The following is a 25276-nucleotide window of genomic DNA, read 5'->3' as shown; positions in this document are numbered from 1 at the left end:
ATGCAATGCCCCCCTGCTCCTCTATAGCTAATTTTCCGGGCCTGCTCAGTCACCCTACCTCCTGCCCTATGCCATTGGCTGCAATGAGCAAAGAGACCAATCTAAAAGGTAGCCACAGGGTAGGAGAGAGGTACCCAGCGCCAACACACTAGAGTGCCCTGTCCCTTAAGGTATGAGCTGATCGGTCATCAGCATCCCACTACAGCCCTTGGCTCGCCATCCCGTAAACCACTGCCCATGGGGAGGCTCTTAGGAGCTAGTAAAATAACAAAATATAGCACAAAAACCATCCCCGAAAACCTGCACCCTTCCCTCTCCAGTCAGCGGCCACAGAGGACAAGTGTTGATGCGGCGCCTTCCCGCCTAATCCCGGGCAGGATGCTAATATTAGCGCGAGCGGCCGGTGGGGTCGCGGCTCTCCCCCTCCCCCACCCCAGCTGTTCAGTCTGGAGGGCAGGGCAAGGAGGCAGTAAGCGCGCGCGCGTGTGTGTGTGTGTGTGTGAGAGAGAGAGCACTGAGTGGGGAGGAGGAAATGGGTGCCAGGGGGCAGAGGCAGATGACTTGAACGCAGTTATGTCCTGCATAGCCGGAGATTGAAAACTCCTCCAGCACTAAGCGTTCGTCTTCCTTCCCTTCCCGCCCACCGGCTCCGTAGCCTCCGCCTGCCCCCCTCCCTCCCTCTAGCGTCCGAGTCGCTGCAGCTTCGAGACCTTGACTTCGGCTGAAAACTTTTTGTTATTATTAGTATTATTTTTCTCTCCCTTAACTTTCTCATCTCCCCCCGCCGGTTTTTTTTTCCTCTTTTTCCTTGCCTGCTTCTGCTGGCGCAGATGGCTGTGTTCGGGGGCTGCGAGCTCCAGACGGTGCTTTGTCTGCTGCTGCTCTTCGTGGGCTGCGCTGCTGGGTCCAGGAGAACCATCCCATGGAAAGCAGGTACAAGCGCCCACCCCATCCCCTCCCTGCTTTAGAAAGAGGAGCTTAGGGGACCGCAGCTTGCAGACTGGGCTCGGCGGATTTTCCCGTTAAGTTTTAATGTGCAGCCGACGTGCTTACGCTTGCTTCTTTCAGTACTTAACCATTGAACTCATCTTCCTGTCATCTCAATTAAAGAAGGTCACCCACGCCCAGACAAAACCCAAAAACAAAAGAAAACCGTATTTTTTCAAGGAAGGGATGGTTTCTGGAAAGCGCCGAGTGAGTTTTGCAGCCCGATTTGACCGCTACTCGCTTGCTGTAGGTCTGAGCCTGAGGCGCTCTTGGCTTTGCTTAAGTTGTTCAGTTGCTTCTGATCTGGAGAATTTTCCTTGCTCTAAGTAAGAACAGTACAAATGATTCAGGCTCACTGTCTGTCACCCGAGCCAGGGGATCCCTGAACTGTCCTTTATTAATTGTCCCAAATGGGGAGCCTTAGGAGTTTTTTTGTGCTATGACTATCCATCAATAGGAACAGTGGCTTGGTAATGTGAGTGCGATCAAAAAACTTAACGGTTTCACCCAGTCTTCTTTCTGTTGAAAACCGAAATCTGGGAGTAGAAAAAAGCATATACAGTATGCATCCCCCTTTGGTGGATTTTATAATCTTTTTGTATACTAAAACTTTATGTTTTAGCTGTACAAAAAGAGTTCAGTGTGTACAGAAAAATTATACTTTTTTTTTAAAATTCAGAAATATGAAAATGATTTCGCAAATTGATACCATCATTGTAACATTTACCATAACCATTTTGCTTCTCCGTACAGTAGTAGACTAGCAATATGCTCATAGGTTTTTCCAAAGATGAATTCATTGTCTTTATATCATTCAGAATCCAGGTTGTCCCAGTTTAAAAATGCATCCTGTCCCATTTGTGTAGAGAGCTTAAAGATAGTAAAGAATAGGAAAAAATGTGCATGCATTTTTCTATTCTACTGTGTTAATGCTGTATTTATATTAACATTATGTTATGTATTTTCAGTAGACGGTTCCCTTAGCGAGCCACTAAGCACATCAACAAATATATTGCCTTAAGGCTTGTGTCTAACATTATCCTCATGTAATTGCATGATGATGTAAAATGGTACAAGTATCAATCATTTGTTGCACTCATATTGCATATTGACTTTGCCTTGAGCTACTAGTAAGCTGAAATCCACCCAAAAAATAGGAGTTAAAAATCCCCATAGTTGCATTCAAAGCAGAATATACTGTTCATGGCTCACATTTCTAAGTGGCCAGAGTGTTAGGAGTCTGTAGCCTGGTGGATAAGCTATTTTGCACCCTGAAAGAGTGGACTCAGCCTTGAGCTCTGCAGCCATATCTTGGCTATTTTCCATCACAGAAGTATTAACTGTAATGAAAAGAAAAAAAAAACAGTTTTCATCTTTTACTCTTAAATCTCTTGAGAACTGTTAATATTTCCAGCATTTCTCTCCTCTCTGAGCTTTCAACCAGGCCAATGAGAGAAATGAATAAAAAACAGACTTACTGATGGCCCTTTTAGGGGAATGAAAGAGCCAATAGGAGAAGAAAACTCAGGAATCTTGTATGTGTCATCCTGATGTCTGTACACTCTTCTTAAGTTTTTAAAGCATCATTCTTTTCTCCATAGGAGTTCTCAGCTTTTCCTTTCAGAGAAAAGAAGAGCCTCAGGAATGCTTTGGCAGAGGAAGTGATAATAATAATAAAAAAAAAATGTTTATTTAGCTTTAGCAGATCTAGTGACAGAAATTCATCCCAGGATGCACTGAAGGTACCAAGGTTTTAGAAGTTTAACTCTTGTCTACAAATTATAAACAAACCTGCCTGTGGCAATACTTTGTACAGTAGAATATTGCTAAAAATATAAATTTAGAAAATTCTTAATCATAATGATTAATCTGTACAGCATTTCCTTATCACACCTAATACTGGATCTACCTCTAAAATCCTGAATCCTGTGCATTAACTGTAAACCAGTTTATTTTAAGGGCCATAATTGACCATAAGTGAACAATGACCAAAACAGAATTATTTTTATTTACCTGGGAGGGTTCTTTGATCCTTTTTCACCTTTCTTTGACTGGAAAGTGTACCCCAGTTTGGAAGAGATACACTATGTTGAGTTGTGTTGAGGCAGGACAATGTGGCCACTTTTGTCCTACAACTAATAACTATTGTATAATTTCAATGGTTTGCAATAATTCTAGTAGTTGACAAACTAGCAAAAGGTAACATTTGAGGTATTCTGCATTTGTATTAATCTTAGCATAGTTAATATTGTCCTGTTCAATATGGATTCTTTTCCCCATCCTTTGTATCTGGAAAATTTAGGGCAATAAGTAGTGTCCAATATTTTAGGCATTCTTACTGTAAAGATACCTTATGTCCCCATTGATTCCCTTTTTCACCTTTTCAGTGTAACTTTCTGTTGTGCTTCCCAGCCGCGCTGGTGCCACGACCGGGCTGCTCACCTGGCACGACCGTCTACCAGCTCCTCTCTCAATCCCAGCTCTGCTCACACGCGGCATCCACAAGCATCCCCAGGCCCATCGGGGCCTTCCTCCTCGCAGCGCTCCTCGTGCTGGGGCTTGGCGTCCTCCTCGGCGTTGGTCCCACCCCTAGCGCACGTGCGCATAACTCTGGCGAACTTAAAGGGCCAAGCGTGGGAAACCCTTGGGCACTGCCCGATTCTGATGTAACCTGAGCCCTGTATAAATGCAGGGCTCAGACTCTAGCTCATTGCCTTGGCAATCGGATCATACACTCCAGTGTCTCTAGTTTGCCTGTACCAGTGTCTTCTGTTCCAGTATCTCCTGTTCCAGTGTCTCCTGTTTCAGCATCTCCTGTGTCTCCTGTTCCAGCGTCTCCTGTGTCTCCCATTCCAGAGTCTCCTGTTCCTTCATCTCTCCATTCCTGGTAGTACCCTTCGGACTGATCTCACGGTACTGACCTTTGCCTATCCTTGACCTCACCTGACTGCTGCCTGGATCCGACCTCTGCCTGTTCATTGACCACGTCTGACCACTGCCTGGACCTTGACTTTAACCTGACCTGAATACTCCTGGATTGACTACCGGTACTGACCCCGGCTTCGGCTGACCGTTTTGGGCTGATACCCTGGCCTTGATCCTCGCTATCCACTCGGACACTCTCTTCTGGCCTCCTGCGACCTCTGGACATTCTTGCTTGGACATCGACTGCGCACCCTTGTTCATGGTGGATACACTCCTGCGCTTCCTCTCTAGAAGACCCTGCGAGGTCCACCCAAGACCAGGCGGCCCGGATAACCAAGGGCTCAACCTGAGGGAAACCCGGGTTGCTATTGGTGAAGCTCCAGCTAGCCTCTGTCTCCTCCTGTGCTCTGCCTCCTGGTGGCAGGCGCTCTCTGGGTCCGACCAGAGGGTCATACCAATTCTCCACCAGGCCAAGGGTCCACTTCCAGTGCAACACTTTCATGGCAATGGAAAATTAAGTGATGAAAAGCTCAAACAAAATAGGCAAATGAAGAGTATTGTGAATAAAACAATAGGGATGTGAATCGTATTTCTGATGATTGAAAATATCGTATGATATTTTCAAGGTCGTCAGAAATCGGGGGCTCCCCAAAACCGATAGGAAAACCCCATGAAATTGTTCGTGGGGTTCTCTTATCTAGAAAATTTTCTTCTGTTGAACGCAATTATTCCATTGGTGACAAAGAACTTTTAGCTATTAAACTAGCATTCGAGGAATGGCGGCAATGGTTGGAGGGAGCACAACACCGTATCACTGTTTTCACGGACCATAAAAACGGTATACCTACAACAAGCTCAACTCTTGAACCCGTGTCAGGCCTGCTGGGCACTGTTTTTTACACGTTTCGATTTTGAACTGAGATATCAACCAGCAAACAAGAATATCAAGGCTGATGCGTTGTCCCGATCTTTTGCAAGCGAGGACATTGAGGAGCCAATTCAAAACATTATCGATCCTGAGGGGGCGATGAGGCAAGATGGCGGCATAGACGGAGGCGTGGATGCTGGTCTCTTTTAAGCTGCTCAATTTTTGGATTTCTTGTGAGATTATGCCACCGAAATGAAAGGGGAAGGTGAGGATCTTTCCCTCACTACCCCTTCAATCCCCGATACAGCACGCGGTTTATGCTTACCCCTGCACTACACCCGGGAGCCAAGGATCCAAGCCTGTCGGGCGTTCTGGGAGGACAGCCCGACCAAGTTGAGGAGGCGTCACTGAGCCCAGATCGAAGACCACCTCCGGCGCAGAGGGCGGGAGAGCAATGCCCGGGAAGCGCTACAGAGGAGGTAACTCCTACCGGGTCAGCATCTGACCCAAGCAGACGAGGAGGAGGATCAAGCCGCGGAGGCACCGAGACAGGAGCCAGAGGAGGGGGAGTTAGATCTGGACCTGATCGAGGGAGCAACCGGGGGAATAGACCCATCTGATGGTGGTGAGTCCCTGGACGTTGCTACTCGACCCGCCGTGGTCACTTTAGAATTAATGTGGGATTTAATGGCTGAAATGTCGTCAAATATCAAGAGACTTGAGAGAAAAATGGACACAAATAGTGGGAAAAGCCATCAGGAAATCCAACTACTTAATAAATCTATTAAGAAATCGGAGGAGAGGATTAAAGCTTTGGAAGAGACAGAGAAAAAGAACATGGAGTTTCACGCTGCGGTGGTGAAAGAGAGAGCTCTATTTGCAAGGCGAATAGAAAATTTTGAGAACAATTCAAAACGCTTAAATCTACGTCTCCTAAACATCCCAAGAATTGTGGGGGAAGTACCATTGGAAACTTTCTTCAAATTTCTTAAAGAAGTGTTGGGATATTTGGAAAACGATTTACCTAATATAAATGTATGCTATTTCCTGCCAAAAAGAATTTCTAATTTAAATACTCCTGATCAACCATTTCAGGGAAATCTTACAGAATTTCTGGAAAATTCAAATCAAGTGATAGATAGGGGAACTTTAATAGTTATGTTTATAAATTACCTTGACCTGAATAAGGTTATGAAAAAATATTTCTCCAAGTACCCAGTCTCACTTTATGAAAAAAATGTAAAGATTTTCCCAGATCTTGCCTTAACGACCCAAATGCGGAGGAAAGAGTTTTTAGTCCTTCGCCAAGAGGTCATATCCTTAGGGTATTCATTTACACTGAGGTTTCCATGCAAATGTTTGTTAAAAAAGAATCAGGAGACATTTGTTTTTCTCATCTCTGACCATTTGAAAAGTTTTATTGAGCAGAGGAAATTAGTCACTTCATCCCCATTATTAAACTAAATAATTAGAGAATAGTGCAGGAAAAATCTATGTATTTGCTTTCTTTTGAATTTATTTACTTGGATTAGACTCCCAGTGTTAACTTAAATGCCTCCCTTATTTTTGATGGAGTTATCACTATATTACTTGAAATATATAAGTACAAGCCATTAAGCCCGTCACAACGGGCTACATTACATTTTTGTTTTCGGTCCATTTTCGAAAACAGCACCCTCCTACACTTTTTCTCCCTCATTCCCCCTTCCCCTCAGTCACTCACCCCCTTCCCACCCCTCAGTCTTACTCACTCTCTGTCTCCCACTGCCTCCTTCCCCTCCCCTTCCCTCAGTCACTCCCACCTCTCTCCCCTTCCCTCAGTCACTCCCCACCCTGTCTCAATCCCATCCCCTCTCCCTCAGCCCTCCTCCACTCCCTTTTTCTCTGCTCCACAACTTCTTACCCTTCCACTTACTCACATCCCTGTCTCTCACCTCTCCCTCATTCTCCCTCTCCCCTCACTCTTCCCCACCCCCTCCCTCCCACTCAGTCCCTCCCCCTCACTCAGTCCCTCCCTCCCACTCAGTCCCTCCCCCTCACTCAATCCCTCCCTCCCCCTCACTCAGTCCCTCCCTCCCTCCCACTCAGTCCCTCCCTCCCTCTCACTCAGTCCCTCCCCCTCCCTCAGTCCCTCCCTCCCACTGAGTCCCTCCCCCTCAGTCCCTCCCTCCCACTGAGTCCCTCCCCCTCACAAAATCCCTCCCTCCCTCTCACTCAGTCCCTCCCTCCCCCTCACTCAGTCCCTCCCACTCAGTCCCTCCCACTCCCTCCCTCCCTCTCACTCAGTCTGTCCCTCCCTCGCTACTGGCTGCCGCTGCTCCTCATCGTCGTTCGCTGCTGTCGCTGCCGCCGCCGCCCGACACCACCGCCACCACTGCCACCCGCCGCCGCCGCTGCCACCCGACGCCGCCATCACCGCTGCCGCTGCCACCCGACGCCGCCATGTTGTTTTTTTTTTATGCTGGCTAAGACCGACATCCTTGCCCGCACATGCGCAGTAGAGCTGCGCTCTACTGCGTATTTGCGGGCCGTCGGTCAGGGCCCATTTATAAGGTAGATAAAAAATTTTTTTTTTGAGCTGATTGAATTGTTGTTGCTGTGAAGAATAAGATATTTTTGTTTAGTTTGATATCTCAGCAAAAAATCCCTGTGTTCATGATTTATTATGTAATTTCACTTATATTATCACGATGGTGTATATTGAAAATGATAAATAAAAAATAAAAAATAAAAAAAACATTATCGATCCAGCTCGCATCATCCTCTCTGCATCTTTCACGGTCCCACCTGGTAAGACGTGCCCAGGAGGCTTCTTAATAAGGTATTAAAATGGGGACATGATTCCCAGTTGACTGGGCATCCGGGAATAATTTTGTTGGAGAAGCAAGCGCTTCTCCAACAACATTATTGGTGGCCTGGGATTCACGCTTACGTAGATTCCTGTCCCATTTGTGCTCAGCATAAAAGTCCTGCTGGGAAGGCTTGGGGGAATTACAACCACTTCCAACTCCTACAAGACCATGGACTCACATTTCCACGGATTTTATTGTGGATCTTCCATCTTCTGAAGGACTACTGTAATATGGGGATGGATTTTCTAAATGGCCCACTTCACTCCACTACCCTCCCTTCCGTCCGCTCCCCATCTGGCTCAACTATTCATATTACATATTTTCCATCTTCATGGAATACCACAGCACATCACCTCTGACCGGGGGTCTCAATTCACGGCCCGATACTGGTGGAGCCTCTGTACCAAGTTTCACATTACTCTGGACTTTACCACCGCATTTCATCCTCAAGCCAATGGTCAGGCAGAACGTACTAATCGTGCTTTGAAATAATTTTTACGTTTGTATATTAATGCTAGACAGGACGATTGGGCGGCACTTCTGCCATGGGCGGAGTTCTCCCATAATTTTCATGCATGTACCTCGACCGGGGCTTCACCATTTCAAATTGTTTTCGGGCAACAACCCAAACCACCCTTGCCCCTACCTCTGCCTGTTTCGTCCCCAGCTGCCCAGCTTACAGCCATGCAACTAAAAAGACTTTGGGTTCACACCCAGCAGATGTTACAGAAAGCAGCCGGTACTGCAAAAAAATTTGCAGATAGACACCGACAACCAGCACCACGATTTCATCCAGGGGAGAAGGTGTGGCTCAGCACCAGACATATCCATTTAAGAGTTCCCTCGATGAGATTGGCCCCTTGTTACATTGGCTCCTTTCCAGTGATACGGCAATTAGGTCCCGTGACCTATCAACTACGCCTGCCCGTCACACTACGAATCCACAATTCATTCTATTGAAGCCATTGCTCCTCACTTGGCCCTCTCGGAAGGTTCCTGAAGCTCCACAACTGAGGGCTGAGGAAGAAAATACTTACCAGGTTCGTGAGGTTCTCGATGTTCGGAGACAAGATTGCAAATGGGAGTACCACCTAGCTTGGGAAGGATTTGGGCCAGAAGAGAATTCTTGGGAACCTGCTACAAACATCCTGGATAAAGATCTTCTCAAGAACTTCCACACCAGTCACCCAGGAAAACCCAAACCTTCTAGGGGGAGGCCTAAAGGAGGGGGTACTGTTATGGCCGCCGGCTGTGGCAGCCTGCGACCAGGGCCATCCACTCACCAACGCGGCAGGCCCACCGCTAAACGTTGACAGCACCTGGCATCAGCAAAGTTCCTCCTGCGGCTGTTCCTGCTGCCGCTGAACATGGCCGTGTCTTCAGCCGGCTTCCTCCTTCGCGTCTGGCTCCTCCCCTGCCGGGCCTTCCTAGAGCCGCGCACGCGGCAGAAGCAATACTCTTAAAGGAGCCACAATAGGATATTGCATTGGCTCCTTCCTGTGGGCTCCACCTTCTGGTTTACTATTTAAGGCAAGGTCTGCCCCTCAGACCTTGCCTTGGCTTCTTGGCTCTTAATTGGTGTGTTCTGGTGCCCTAAGTTCCCATCGTCTTGTTCCTGATTCTGCTCCGCTACCCGCTGTTTGGATTCCTTTGGCTTTTAACCCATGGACCGGCTGCTGACCATCCTCTGGCTTTGACCCCTGGACTGGCTGCTGACCATCCTTTGGCATTGACTCATGGACTGGCTGCAGACCATCCTTTGGCTTTGACCCTTGGACCGGCTGCTGACCATTCTTCAGACTTTGACCCTTGGATCGGCTTTCGACTACTCTACGAGCTTGGCTCTGGGACTTACTCTCGACCAGCTGGAGGCGCCAGCCATCTGGATTATATGACCTGCAGGAGGCGCCTGCATCCAGAATTCCTCTCCAACTTCAAGGGTCCTTCTTTCAGCCTCGCCTTCCGACGGTAGGGACTTGAGAGGGTTTACTCTCTTAAGTAGTACCAACTCTACCTCGGACCAAGGGTCCACCTCCCGAATCATAACAGGAGGAAAAGACCTCAGAATCTGGTAAGAAAGATTATTTATATATCAGATAACTTGCTTTGGATATTGTAAGCATGGGTCCAAAAAAACCCCTCCCCAAACTGACCTATTCTTTATTGCTGCAAAAATAGAATGATCAAGAACTTATCTTATAATAACTTGGTTAGTTTATTTTGTATTAAACTGCCATGCCACTGCCAAAAGCCAACGTTTCACAATACTGGTGTTTCAGGGCAATATATCTGGTAAGGCGGATTCTACAAAAAATAAAAATCAATTAGTGATCCATAAAATTATGTCAGATAAACATGATTGCAGTATATACTCACTATATAAAAGAACTTCATCACTGGTCTTTCTCGGAGCAAAACACTCTTTTGTTATATTCTTTTGTCAAAAAAACGCCAATGCATATGCACTGAATTTTTATAGCTAAATTCAAGCATAAATTTTGTGCATGTGGATATATGAATCATGAAAACATTTTTATTTTGTATATTTTAACATTCATTTGAAAATATGTTTTTATTTTAAAATAATTGTTTTCAGAGTTAAAAGATGTTTCACACAGTTTAAAAATCTGTCCTCATGAAAAACTATGAAGTTAAATTCAATCAATGATTGTTTTAATTCAAATGTGGAAGAACATCTTGATTGATATATGCTCAGTGTCCAGATCATTATAGTTTAACTCTTTAAATTAGTCTTGGACCACAATTGTATTGCATTTGAATTATGTGATTTTTCCATATTCTAATGATATACTTTGTTACTTTGCATGAAAAACAATATGATTTTTAAAGATAATTTCAAAATATTCTTGTCAAAATTGGATAGCATGATAAAATCCAACAAAAAAAGGGAACTTAAAACAACCAAAGACACTAGGCTTAACCAATAGACCAATAAGGATAATAAATAAAATTGACATTCTGTATTGAAGATTCTTAAGACACATTTCTGCTATTGGGTGCTGACAAAGTAAGTACAATAATCAATACAATGATCTGAGATTAATTTTTCTAATGTGTTCTTCCTATGGTACTCCAATTGTGCAACCAGCACAGATTTCAATGAATTAAATATTTTTATTTTGGAATTCCCCAGGGCACATTCACAGAAAAGAAGCCTATTCGATGGAACTATTAAGTCCAAACAGTTCAACACTATTAAGACAAAAAATCCATCATTTCTCCAACTGGATCAACATTCTGTCCTGGTCGCCACCTCTAATCTGTTTGTCTAAACGATCCAGTACACAGCATTTCAAAATAGAAAAATCATGTTTGTGTTCAAGTCAGTGTGAGTCTATAGGCGCATCTGTTCTCAAATGCTTGAGACAACTTTTATGATCAAGTATGCATGTTCTGGAAGATTTTTTAGTTTTTTCAACATACACCTCGGAACACAGACATAGTATAATGTACACCACATAGTCAGAGGTACAAGTAGTGAAGTGTTTCGATTGGATATTTCTTGTTGTCCACTGGTTTGACAAATTCCATGGTTTGTAATATGTTGGCACAAATGGAACACCTTCCACATTTAAAGTGGATCCAGTTAGTGTGACAGTTGAAACACTACAGGAGGGCTGGTCACACATGCTCTTTCAAGTTTTTGAATCTAGAATAGGATACTAGAATCTTGTTGTCATGAAAGCATTCATGTAGGTGAAGAATTGATTGATGTTTTCTCATAATCTTGATTATTCCTGGCATGGCAGCTGTGTATCATGTGACAAATGTGAGAGTGCCATCTTTTGAATATTCTCTATTGTTCTTGTACAGTAAAAGTTCTCTATTGCAAAGAAACACTGTTTTATAAACCTTCCAAACATGTTTATATGTATATCCTCTGGTTAATAATTTATTTGAAAAGATACGTGCATGATGTTTAAACTGGTCCACATCTTTACAGTTACGATGAATCCTCAAAAATTGTGAAAATGAAAGACTATATTTTAAATGCTCTAGAAGGAAGCTTGAATATTCCAAAAACAAATTACAATCAATTGATTTGGAAAACAACAATATTACAAGATTTCCTGCTTCATTCTTAATCACCAAGACATCCAAGTAAGAAATGCTTGAAAAATTGTGTTCCAAAGAAAATTGTATGCATTCCTCACAGCTATTTAATCACCAATGAAAAGATAAGAGGGCTTTAGAGCCCTCCCACAACATGAAAACATCATCTATGAACCATTTCCACAATTTAATGTTGTACTTGAATGGAGAATATGTTGCGCTCGGGGGTGGACCCCTATTCTGTGGCAATACAGGGACTGGCCACAGGGGGCGGAGCACGGAAGGAGACAAAGGCAGTGTAGATCTTCACCACTGGAAGCCCGAGGTCCCCCAAGGAGGAGCCCGTAGGAACCCGGGCCGCTGGGACTTAGGTGGGCCTCGCAGGGTCTCCCGGGAGAGTCCGAGTACGGCGTGCCCACAGACACTGGGAGAGCGCTATCTGGTTCGAAGCTGGAAACAGGTTGGAGGAGAGCGAACCAGAATAGAGTTGGTGAGGACAAGGCTAGGGACAGAGCCAGAATCAAGCAAGATCAGGCGAGCAGGGTCAAAGTCCAAGAATCAGTCCGAGGAGTGGTCAACGAAGCAAGGGTCAAGATCCAGAGGTCAGGCAAGGTCGAAGAGCAGGCTGAGGTCTTAGGCAGGTGGCAGGCAGGTCAGGAACAGGCTGAGATCTTTGGCAGGTGGCAGGCAGACAGGCAGGTCAGGAACAAGCTTAGGTCTTTGGCAGGCAGGCAGGTCAGGAACAAACTGAGGTCTTTGGCAGGCGGCAGGCAGGCAGGTCAGGAACAAGCTGAGGTCTTTGGCAGGCGGCAGGCAGGCAGGCAGGTCAGGAGCAAGCTGAGCTCTTTGGCAGGCAGGCAGGTCATGAATAAGCTGAGGTCTTTGGCACGCGGCAGGCAGGCAGGTCAGGAACAAGCTGAGGTCTTTAGCGGGAAGTCAGTTCGAGTTAAGACCATGGAGACGAACAACAAACACAGGAACAAGCAGGGCTAGGAAGCAGGTACAAGCAGGAATGGAACAGGACAGCCCGCAGGAACACGAGCAAGGGCAATCTCAGGAACAAACCGCCCCGATTGCCAAGGCAAGAAAGTGAGGCCAGGAACTTCATTATAACATGAGTTCAATCAGGGTGTGCTGCGAACTAGGCGCAGCCCTGGAGCCTACATCAGGGTGGCTAGTCCGTGCGCACGTAGGGTCATGGCTAGCTGCTGAGACGCCGAGGCCTGGCGTGAGGCCCAGCGCGCGACTAAAGGCTCGGCGACTGTCGCCGTGGGACGCCGGGGCACAGCTGGACTTTCAAGGGCCGCGAGGGAGACAGGACCGGGACCGCTGTGTGACCCCGAAGATGAGCGGTACCATGCGTGGGACGACCGCGGGTGGGGCGTGTAACAGAATATTCAATCCATTTGTGCATTGTTTTTTTTTGACAAAAGAATATAACAAGAGAGTGTTTGGCTCCGAGAAAGACCAGTGCTGAATTTCTTTCTCCCCACCTTTCTCCGCCTTGAACCCTGCCTGGCCACCTTCAAAAAAGGCATAAAAACGTGGCTTTTCAGAAAGGCCTATCCAGACACCAATCAAACCTAGACACACCTACCTAGATCCTCTCATACAGTCCCTCAGCCTCAATCCCTCTCACCCTGCCCGCCCTTTCCCCCCCTCTTAAGGCACTTCCTCTTCACCCTTCCTTTGCCCGCCCTCGTTCTGCAAATTTACAAAATTGCGCATTGTGTCCAATGTAATTAATCTTATCCTAATTGTAACTACTGTATATAGCTCCTTCTGTAAATAAGTTCCTCCTATTTCTTATTTTGACGGTTGTTCTTTACTCTCTCTCACGCTACCTATCTTTCCCTCTCTTCTCCTGTCTCCCTTACCCCCCCCCTTTTTTCTGGCCTGCTCCCATCCCCTGCCCCCTGTTTATTGTAATTTCCTCCTTTAATTGAGTTACTTGTAAACCGGCGTGATGTGCTATACGAACGTCGGTATATTAAAAGTTGTTAAATAAATAAATAAATAAATAAATATATACTGCAATCATGCTTATGTGACATAATTTTATGGATCATTAATTGATTTTATTTTTTGTAGAATCCGCCTTACCAGATATATCTCCCTGAAGCAACACTGGCTATCGTCAGCAGTATAGTGGTTTAATACAGATTAATCTAACCAAATGATCGCAAGATAAGTTCTTCATTCATTTTATATAAAACAAGAAAAACATTAAAAACAATTTTTGCAGCAATAAAGAATAGGTCTGTTTGGAACGTTTTTGGATCCGTGATTACAATGTGTAAAGCAAGTTATCAGATATATAAATAATCTTTCATGCTAGATTCTGAAGTCTTTTCCTCCTTCATATTCATTTTTAAAAATTGTTTTTAAGCATAAGTGTATGAATTAATGCTGGGGGATTCACTTGGGGGAGTTTCTTTTGACATTGTGTGATTCACATAACTCTCCATTTGCCTATTTTATTTTGAGCTTTTCATCAATTAGTTTAGGCATGACCAACACATAGTGCAGTGCCTTTAGTTACAGCACGGAGTATCACTTTTACAAGAGCCTTCGATCTTAAAGGAATGTCCTAGTTCTCATTTGTTCCAATGGTCAGATGTACTTTCATGCTATAAATGTTCCATATGGGCTGAACTCCACAGTCACACCACAAGGGAGCTGGGGCTGCAATCAGCAATCCAAGTAAATACAACACAAGTGCAGAATAAATTTTCTGGTCCAATAATTTTTCATTCAAATTTTAATATTCCAAAATACGGCAACACCACTGCGTTATAATAGTAATTCAAAGGGTCCCACGACACGGACCCTGTGTTTCGCCGACAGGCTGCGTCGGGAGGGATAAACGTCTTTATAACAGCATTCTGTAAATATAAATATACAAATCAGAACCAAATACGAGAGGACAAGCCGACACAGAATAAGAACATGATACAAACATACCGTACTCGTAGATAGTCAAAATTTACTGGGAGCACACAGCTTACAATACTACAGCGGTTTTAAAGCCCAAGTTTTGGCGCAAAAATTCGAGCCAATCAAGAAAGCAGAGAAGGTAACTAATCAGATCGCTAGGAATTCGAGCCAATTGGTAAAGTAGAAAAGAAAGCCACTCAGATCACAGCAGGAATATGTCAAGTGAAAAGACTCCATTCCAATTCACCACTGAGTCCTTTAGGTATAACAGTGTCCAACAAATAAATCCATTTTTGTTCTTTTTTAATCTAAAATTCAGAGTAGTTACCCCCCTGCAGCAGGGGACGGACTAAATCGAGAACAAAAAAATGTAAATCCTGCAAAGAGAGGGAAGCCTGGGTCCATTGGTTAACTAGGGGGGCATTTTCTTGCTGATTTTTAATATTAGAACGATACTCAATGATTCGAGTTTTTATCATGCGAGAGGTCTTGCCAATATATAGTTTCTGACATGGGCAGCTAATAACATAGACCACTCCCGAAGTGGTACAGTCTGAAGACCCATATAGCTCAAAAGTTTTCTTTGAGGTCAGGTGTGTAAATGATGTCATAGGGGACGTCAAGGGACACACTGAGCACTGACCACTCAGCATATTTCTCTGACAATACACAATCACACACTATAAAAGGACACAAGCCTTGTGGTGGCGTCCTCAGCCACGTGGAAAGCCCGAGGAAGCACGGCAGGTAGTGGAGCAGCCCTGTCCAGAAGCTGGAGAGGTGGCAGGCTGCAGGAGCAGCTTCCACCCGCAAAGACTGAAGCAGGAAGGCTGCAGGAAGCAGAGGATGGCTGCAGGCACCGGCAGGGACGACCTTCCTGCTGGGCGAGGACCCGGGCTGAATCAGGCACCGGCAGTGATGGCCTCCCTGCCGGCTGAAGACCCCGGGAGCAGCTGAGCTCGTCGGGGGAGAGCCGGAGCGGCAGGGGAGGTCCCGGCCATGAGGGAGAGCCCTCATCGGCCCGACCCTGCCACGCAGGACCGGAGGCAGCCGGGGAAGAGCCTGGCGACAGTGGCATGCTTGCTATGAAGAAGTCAGCGTTAGCGGCCCGACTGGCCGCGAGAAGGTAAGGAGCCTGCCCGCGCTCCTCGCAGGCAGGACCGCAAAAGTACCCCCTCCTCAAAGCCCCCCCTGAAGCCTCTTGTCAGCTTGGGAAGAAGGCAGTATTCCCTATACTGTCAGGGGCAATTAAGGATCCAAGGACGAAGCTGGAAATTCTTGGCGAGGAACTGTAGCGAGAAGAATACTTGAGCAGAAGACAAGACAGAAGTGGTCAAGGTCCAGGCAAGTTGAGCACAGAACATGGAATGCTGAAGATGCAGGTCAGGCAGGATGCAGGGTACAGAACCGCAAGATGGCATCTTGGTTCAAGGATCAAAGTGGCAGAGGCAAGGCTCTATCCAAGACTTGGCTTTGAATCGGCGGCCGATCACCTTTGCCCTCACTAAGTCACAGGGGCCGACCGTCGATACCTGTGACATAGTGAGGGCAAAGACGATCGGCGCCATTTTGAGTATTGGCATCGGACGGCCGACGTGCAGGAGGTCGCTCCCGGACCCCTGCTGGACTTTTGGCAAGTCTTGTGGGGGTCAGGAGGCCCCCCCCAAGCTGGCCAAAAGTCCCTGGGGGTCCAACGGGGGTCCCGGAGCGACCTCCTGCACTCCGGCCATCCGATGCCAGTACTCAAAATGGCACCGATAGCCTTTGCCCATACTATGTCACGGAGCTACCGGTGCCATTGGTCAGCCCTTGTCACATGGTAGGAGCACAAGATGGCGCCGATGGCCATGTGACAGGGGCTGACCAATGGCACCGGTAGCCCCTGTGACAAAGGCTATCGGCGCCATGATGAAACCGGCACCGAGGGTGTGAGTGTAGGGGATGGTTCCTGGACCCCCCCCCCACTGGACCACCAAGGAGTTTTGGTAAGTCTTGGGGGGGGGTCAGGAGGGTGGGGGGTTGTAGTTAATTTTAATTTTAGCTGGGACACGAATAGAAATCGCCGTATTAATGCATCGGGGCGCCATACGGACGAATGCAACGTATCTGCTACCCGACGAACCCGAATCACGAATGCAACGTATGGTGTCCCTCTGCACATCCCTATTAACTCATATATCAGGAACACGACCTATATTTTGACCATTCTTCAGAATTTTGAATCAGATTGCAGTAACAGTTTTTGCAACAATGGATGTAAAATCTCTTTATATATACATCTATATCACAAGACGAATCATTACGTCAAGTGCATTGTAGTCACATAGCAGCCTCCGATATCTGATAACAGGTGGATTAAAAATTCCCCTGAGGAAGCCATCTTCTGCAGGTGAAACAAGGGCTTGTTGGGATTTTATAACTTCTCTCAAGATCTTTGGGATTCTAGGAGTTTATATATCATTTCATCTATCTGAAGTAACTTTATACCTTCTCACAAAATTTTTCTTCATCGTTTAAGAGTTCTGCGATGATTGAACCTCTTTGATATGAAAGGCTTGTGTTTCGTATATCATTTTAGAACTGGAGTCTAATTATGACTGTAATAGAAGGTTTATAGCTTGTGCATTGTGAGGTTTATTTGGGTAAAAAAGATGACTGTAATCCTCATACTATGACAGCTATAGCATTCTATTTTTATTGTACTTGCTAATAATGTATAGAATATGCATAGAATATGTTAGGATAAGTAGTGAGTGGGCCCTTTGGCCGAGGTTAGAGGTGTAACCGCCCAGGGGGAGGAGCCCCGCTGGGCCTCACTGTCGGGAGGCGGAGCCTCGGCTGTGGGATGGGATATAGCAGATATAGAGATAGAGCAGGAGAGGGTGACCCCTGGAGGCGGGCCACCGTATGGCAGCAGAGATGCTGACGTCAGACTCAGTTTGAGAGACGAGAGTCTAGGTGAGAAGTGGCACTATCTGAGGAGCAGGGATTGCCGAGAAAGTACAGTCACTGAAATACTCTGAATCTATAGTGAAGTATGCAGGAGGGTTCCTCAATGGGAGAACACAGTAGTAGTCCGTAGAGCGTGGTACACCAGCGAGGATTCCTCTGATGGTATCATGGCACAGGTCCACAGAGCAGGGAGGAACCTGGGAGTGAGTCCTTGCGGTAATGGTCCGCAGAGCGGGGTACACCGGTGAGGGTTTCTCTGATGGTGACACGGTGCGGGTCCTGTGGAGCAGGGGGAAACCCGGAAGTGACTCCTCATGGCAATGGTCCACAGAGCGGGGTACACCGGAGAGGATTCCCATGTAGAAATCACCACAAGGATCCAGAGGAAGATACCCCCACGACTGGAAGCAAAGGAAGTCCCGAAGTAGGTCTCAGGGATGAGGCAGGCTGAGGTCTGGGTGAACAGGCCCTCCGAGGAGCGGATAGCCAAGAGAAGAGGAGGGCCCCCGAGGAGCGGGTACCCGATAGTCTCACACGACGGAAGCAGAAACCAGAACAAGGTGAAGAGAAGCTGTGGAATGCAGGAAGAGAACTCGTTACCAAGTCGCTGGCTGTCTGGGCTGGCGAGTATAAGTATCGGAGTGGAGTGACGTCATCTGCTAGGGACGCCCCCGAGGTATCCCGCAATGACGTGGTTAAAGCTGCTCGGAGGGTGCGCGCATGCGCCTAGGGAACCCCATGGGTAAGATGGTAGTTCGTAGCGTCCATGCTGCTCGAGCAGACCCGGGAATGGCGGCTGGAAGACCGGCGATGGTTACCAAAGCCGCGAGTTCGCCCAATGGAGCCAAAGTTGTAAAAAGAGAGGTGAGCAATGGCGGCCGCAGCCGTCTGTGGCCGTGGAGCATAACAGAATATTTAAAGGTGTTCTTATGATGAGTGTGTATATGTGCAGTATGAATGCAGGGTGTGAGTAAAAGTAAGTTATTTCAATATAAAGGGAAATTTAATATATAAATCTGCTTGCTTTTTTCCCATGAGAACATATTGTAATAACCCAGTTTTGCAAAATAGATCACTATAATAAAAAATGTATTACTTAAATACAGTTTCTTAAACCTTTAATGGACAGATGGCTAATGAAAATCCCATGATCCTACAGCAGTGCTGTATATAGTGCATTTCTTTGATATCAGTAACCAAGGAATTTGTTCTTCAATTACAAAGGCAATGAGCTGAACCTCATTATTCAGATTTCAGCAGTGTTGACTTATAAGTAATCCTTGGTTCATGGTTAGCTTGTATCTTCAGGAATTTATATATTACAGAATTGTTCTGACATATTAAAAGGGAAGTTGTTGATATTGATAAAATGTCTTATTACAATATATTATGGTTGATGGAACTGAGCAATATTTTTTAAATAGTTTCAGCATATTTTCGTCTATGATACAATAACCATTCTGCATTAATTGTGTATTATACTTTACTGCTGAGACTGTTGTGTACATTATAAGTTAAACTCATAATAAACCATATTATATATTGAAGTAATTGGACCTGGCTCAGGAGTTCAATGATCTAATTCTGCTTTCTTCTTCATTAATACTATGAGATGCCTCATTTTAACAAATATTTGGAATCTTAGCCTGCCTATCCAAATAATGCTCAAGGTGGCTTACAGCATTATTAGTATACAACCACAATAAGTCCCTTTTCCAAAGAGTTTACAATTGAAGAAATAACCAAAGGCAACAGGAGATTAAGTGACTTGCGCAAGATCATAAAGAGTGTGATACGGTTCTGGCCGCCAGTGCCGCGCTCAGACCCTTACCTCCATGATCCTGGACTCGTTCCCGCTCCTGGTGGCCTACTTCGTGGCCTGTTTGGCGGCGTCCCCATGGGGCCAACGCTGCCGGGAAGCCTCCATGGACACCCTGCCTTTAGGCGCGCGTGCGCACCCCTTGGACGCTTTTCTAGGCCCGTTGCTGCCAATGCTGACTCCGCCCGATCCCTGACATCAGACGCTGCGGCCTTGATAAGCCGGCCGTGGACATTCAGTCTTTGCCTTGCAACGGGGTTACCATCTGGTTCCCAGTTGCTTCGTGCCCCGGAGTGGGTTGCCTTTGGAACTCGCTCCGTTCCTGCCTGCTTGCTACAGTACCTGCCTGGATCCTGTCCGCCTGCTACAGTACTTGCCTGGACTTTGCTTGCTTGCTACAGTAACTGTCTAGGATCCTGCCTGCTTGCTACAGTTCCTGCCTGGTTCCAGTACCCGAGTCTTGCTACAGTTCCTGCCTGGTTCCAGTATCCGAGCCTTGCTACAGCCTTGCCTGCTGTCCTTGTCTGGTTCCGGTTCCTAGTCCAGCTCACCAGCCTGCCCGCTACAGTCTGAAGTTCCACTACTCCCCTAAGTCCCAGTGGCTGGGCCCCTACGGGCTCCTCCCGGGGGGGCTCCAGCTTCCAGGGGTGAAACCTCACCTAAATCCCAGCGGCTGGGCTCCTACGGGCTTCTCCCGGGGGAGCACCAGCTTTCAGGGTGAAGGGCATCATCTGCGTCCTGCCTGACAACTGCCTCCCGGCCTGTGGTGTACCAGAGACAGTGAACACCTTTCCAAGTCTCCCCAGGTCGACCCAAGGGTCCACTAAACTGAGACTCCATAACAGAGTGTCAGTAACAGAAGTAGGATTCTTAGCTCATTGCTCTAATCACTTGGTCACTCCTCCTTTTCCTTCTGGATGGCAGTTTGCACAATGTTACAAAGGAGATCTTGGGTCAATGCTGACTCCTCCCTCCAGGGGATCTCCAGCATTGTGCTGACCACATGACATCTGAATGCCTTGGCAGTTTTTACAGAAGTCATTACCAACAGCTACCACAGTGATTTTATTTTAAGACAGTGTGTAAAATTTATTTTTTTTAAATTTTTTATTTATGAATTTTCACACTTTATAAGTACAAGCATTATAGTGCATACGGATATGTGAAACATAATCACATTAGCAATTTCCATAAATTAAGAATACTATTATGATTATCTGTTTTATCTATAGGTAATCCAGGAGACTTCAACATAACTGAGCGATTTAAAGGAAAAGATATTAAGTAAAGGAAAACTAGGGGATTTATATAAATTCCCCTCTCTTACTAATCAGAGATAAATAGCCATTATTCTTCATTTTGCTCCTATCCAATATCTGTATTGGGGCGATGAGAATCTAAAAAAGCCTGAAGATAGGGAAGCTCCAAAAATACATATGTTTTTTATATAATATCTCACATCTGCATGGAAATCTTAGCATGAACCTGGCTCCCCTAGCAAGAACTTCTGATTTTAAACCTAGAAATTCCTTTCTCCTCATTTGAGTAGCTCTCGCCAGATCTGGATAAATCCAGTTCTGTTGTCCATGGAATTTCTCCTCACGATGTCTTAGAAACAATCTTAAAACTACATCCCTTTCAGACTGAAATAAAAATGATACAAAAAGCAAAGTTCTTGAATGAATCTCAGTATCAATAAAGGTTTCTAATACCTCGGTCATAACCATGACTTTCACTCTTTCAAAGGACATCTCAACCATGCATTTAGGACAATGAGAAGTGCCTTGACTAAGTGTCCACATAAATATGGTAACATAGACACATAGAAATGACAGCAGAAAAGGACCAAATGGGCCATCCAGTCTGCCCAGCAAGCTTATGGTAGCATCATCTGCACCATAGAGGCCTCCTCCATAATGGTATCATCAGTGGGTGGCATCTGCTATGCCGTACAAGTTACCCCAAAACTTAGTTTCCTAAACCGTTAAAGTTAGGGCCTTTGTTGGTTGCTGTCCGAGTCCAATTCCCTGTTATCTCTTGCTGTTGAAGCAGAGAGTAATGTTGGAGTTACATCACAAGTATAAGGCTTATTGGTTAAGGGTAGTAACTGCCACACCAGCAAGTTACCCCCATCCGCTCTTTTCCTCATTTCCATCCTCTAACCTTTAGGGATCCACAATGTTTTTCCCATGCACCTTTGAAATCTTTCACCGTTTTTGTCTTCACCACCTCCTCTGGAAGGGCATTCCAGGCATCCACCACCTTCTCCATGAAGAAATATTTCCTGACAATGGTTCTGAGTCATTCTCCCTGGAGTTTCATTTCATGACTCCTAGTTCACCTGATTTCTTTCCAACGGAGAAGTTTGTTGAATGTGCATCATTAAAACCTTTCAGATATCTGAAGGTCTGTATCATATCTCCCCCTGTACCTTCTCTCCTCCAAGGTATACATAAGTCATTTGATGGAGACACCCTCCCCCCCCCCCACCCCTCAGCATTTTTATCACCCTTCTCTGGACCACCTCAGTCCTGTCTCTTTTCCTTTTGAGATATGGTTTCCAGAACTGAATGCACTACTCCAGGTGAGGCCACATCAAGGACCTGTACAAGGGGATTATCATCTCTTTTTTCTTACTGGTTATTCCTCTGTCTGTGCAGCCCAGCATTCTTCTGGCTTTAGCTATCTTCTTGTCACATTGCTTCGCTGTCTTCAAGGTCCCTCTTTTGCTCCATGCACAACAGCCCTTCAGCCCCCATCACATACAGTTCTTTTAGATTACCACACCCCAGATGTGTTCCTTATTAGTATATTGACCAGTTGAAACCTATTAACAATTGCAGAGATAAATTTATGTTTTCTAAATGTCATCTGCAATCAGTCTCTGCTACTGAAACCCAGAAAGCGGGACTCCCTTAGTTACACAATTGCCTTTCTACTCTGATAGTCCAGGGAAGGGATCCCTAAACGTGTGCATATGACAGAGGAACTTGGGTGAACTTGCACAGCAGTATTTCCTAATGGCCATTATAATATCTGCCAAACAGACCTATTGTTGTTTGTTTTTAGACCACACAACATTTTTTTTTCTTAAAAACACTTTTTTTGCCAAATGTACAGATTTTCCTCTTTCCAAAAATACCTCACCCATATGTTTAGAACTATAGGATGTGCCCTAAGAGGTAATCCACACAAAAAGTCAAACATGGTGAATCTGTGCTAGCATGCAGAAGTTGGAACACATTTTTTTTTTAACAAAAGCAACTATTGCAGCAACTTTTGGAAAAGACAATCCTCTATGGATTTCTCTTTTCATTTGAACAGTATGTAAACTAAATCCTACCTACTTACTGTTAATGTCCACTGGAATTGTGGGTTATAGAGAAATCTTAGATTGAATCCATGCTTAGAAATGCACTATGTAGAAAAAGAAAAATAAGAGGAAAAAAACAAGAACAAATAACACAGGGCCTCATTTTCAAAGCACTTTACCGCGTGCGATAAATTCGCGAATCGCGTTAACAGCTGTTAACGCGATTCGCGAATGCAAATTAGTCATTTGGTATTCAGGGGGCGGAGTTGGGGCGGAGCATATGTAAAGCGGGAACCTGTGTATCGTGTGCGGCGAAACAGTCTGGCTTAAAATCCGTCTCTCTGGGGTCCAAGCCTATTTCCAAGAAATGCTGCAGGTCTCAGGGGGCTGCTGACCCATCGAGACCTAAGCGCCCTCTCAGAACAGGGTCCCTCAGACTGACTCAGATACCTCTGATCAAGACCCAGACCCTCAGTCCAAGCCCCCGCAGGGGGTGGATGCTGACACTGATTTGCATCCGCAGGGTTCAGTGAGGGGCTCGCATGTGATGGAAGGGGACGACCCTAAGGTTGTCCGTCTCTTTAAAAGGGAGGAGCTGGGTCCTCTTATCCTTTCTAATTTGTTGGACCTGGGCATTGAGGGGCCACCTGAGGAATCCAAACTGGGAGCGATGGATCCGGTTTTGCTGGGTCTGAGAGGCCCTGCTACTTCCTTCCCTTTTCATTTTTCGGCTACAGACTTGCTCTTCCCGGAGTGGGATACCCCGGATCTCAGTTTGAAGGTGAGTAAAGCCATGGATAAGCTGTATCCTCTGCCAGAGGATGCTTTAGAGCTGCTACAAGTGCCCAGGTGGATGCAACGGTGTCCGCGGTTACCAAGAAGACCACGAACCCTGTCAAAGGGGCTACAGCACTCAAGGACCTGCAAGACAGGAAGTTGGAGGTGAAGCTTAAAAAGATTTTTGAGGTGTCGGCATTGGAAGTGCAGGCGGCCATGTGCAGTAATTTTGCCTTGCGAGCGTGTCTGCAATGGGTTCAACAGTTTCAGGCTAATGCGGGTTTCTCCGATGAGGAGGCCACCCAAGCAGGATGGCTAGAAGCTTCAATGGCCTACAGTGGTGATGTGCTTCACGATCTGTTGCGGACGTCGGCGAGGTCCATGGTATCCGCGGTCTCTGCTCGGAGACTCCTGTGTTTAAGAAACTGGTCGGCAGATGTGTTCTCCAAGGTGCAGCTGGGTTCTTTGCCCTTCAAGGGTAAATTACTTTTCAGAAAGGACATGGAAGATCTGATTCAATCTCTGGGAGAGAATAAGGTCCATAAGCTGCCAGAGGTCAGACCTAAGTCATGAGGTGCTTTCTCGTCTCGGGCCAGATTCAGAGGGAATCGCCGTTTCCGGCCAGCTAGAGCGCCCAGTTCTTCTTTTCGTCAGGCACCAACTAGACAGCAGTCCTGGTCCCAGTCCTTTTGTGGCAGAAAATTCGTCAGAGCCGGGAATTCCCAGTCTACTTTGGGGGTTAAGTCTTCACAATGAAGGGGTGCCAGTCCATTCCTCAGTGCCTGCAGTAGGGGGCAGACTATCACTTTTTTTCAAGGAATGGGCCAAGGTAACAACAGACCAGTGGGTGCTGGCCGAGATAAGACAAGGCTACACTGTAGATTTTGCACAGTGTCCTCGGGACAGGTTTCTCATCTCTCCCTGTGGTTACGCAACCAAGCGAAGAGCAATCCAGGAAACTTTGCAGCGCCTGCAGCAGTTAGGAGCCATCATCCCAGTACCGCCAGAGGCAAGAAGGAAGGGCCGTTATTCCATTTACTTCGTGGTGCCAAAGAAAGAGGGATCCTATCGGCCCATTCTGGATCTCAAACGAGTGAACAGATGCCTCAGGGTGCCATGTTTTCACATGGAAACGCTCCGGTCAGTCATTGCCTCAGTGCAAAAGGGAGAGTTTCTGGCATCCCTGGATCTCACGGAGGCAATCCTTCAAATAGGCATCCGGTCGGATCACCAGAGGTTCCTTCCTTTTGCAATACTGGGTCAGCATTTTCAGTTTCGAGTGCTGCTCTTTGGACTGGCCACCAGGCCCAGGACTTTCACCAAGGTAATGGTAGTCGTGGCTGCCCATCTCCGGAAGGAAGGGCTGCTGGTACATCCATACCTGGACGACTGGCTGATTCGAGCGGTTGGAACCACTGGCCCAGATGACGGTTCACAAGGTATTCCAGCTACTTCAGTCGCTGGGCTGGGTGGTCAATTTATCCAAGAGCAGGCTCGTGCCCTCTCAGTCCTTGGAGTATTTGGGGGCTCTATTCAATGCACAGCAGGGCACCACAGAACTCATTTCCAAATTGCAGGCTCAAGTAAGAGCCTTGTTACTCAAGCATCCTCCCAGGGTCTGGGATTACTTGCAGGTTCTCAGCTCGATGACCTCAACCTTGGAATTGGTTCCCTGGGCCTTTGCTCATATGCAGCCTTTACAGTCCGCATTGCTTTTCCGCTGGAATCCCATCTCCGAACTGTTTCTTCTTCCTCTCCCACTGACGGATGCA

At 46.2% G+C, this 25276-nt stretch overlaps 1 protein-coding gene across 1 annotated transcript in view; it reads left to right on the top strand.

Annotated features, from left to right (window-relative positions):
• Nucleotides 1–530: 530 nt before the first annotated feature.
• The window catches only part of EGFLAM (EGF like, fibronectin type III and laminin G domains), a 343739-nt gene continuing 318993 nt past the window's right edge, over nt 531–25276 (top strand). Inside the window, exon 1 of the mRNA XM_029578471.1 lies at nt 531–933. Within this exon, the coding sequence (XP_029434331.1) occupies nt 831–933 (103 nt within the window). The 5' untranslated portion in view covers nt 531–830. The remainder of the gene's footprint in view (nt 934–25276) is intronic.

Source organism: Rhinatrema bivittatum, chromosome 1 (genome assembly GCF_901001135.1).
Source record: "Rhinatrema bivittatum chromosome 1, aRhiBiv1.1, whole genome shotgun sequence".
In the NCBI taxonomy this organism is placed as follows: Eukaryota; Metazoa; Chordata; class Amphibia; order Gymnophiona; family Rhinatrematidae; genus Rhinatrema; species Rhinatrema bivittatum.
The sequence above is the reverse complement of the archived record's forward strand: the minus strand, read 5'-3'. Positions and strand labels throughout refer to the sequence as shown.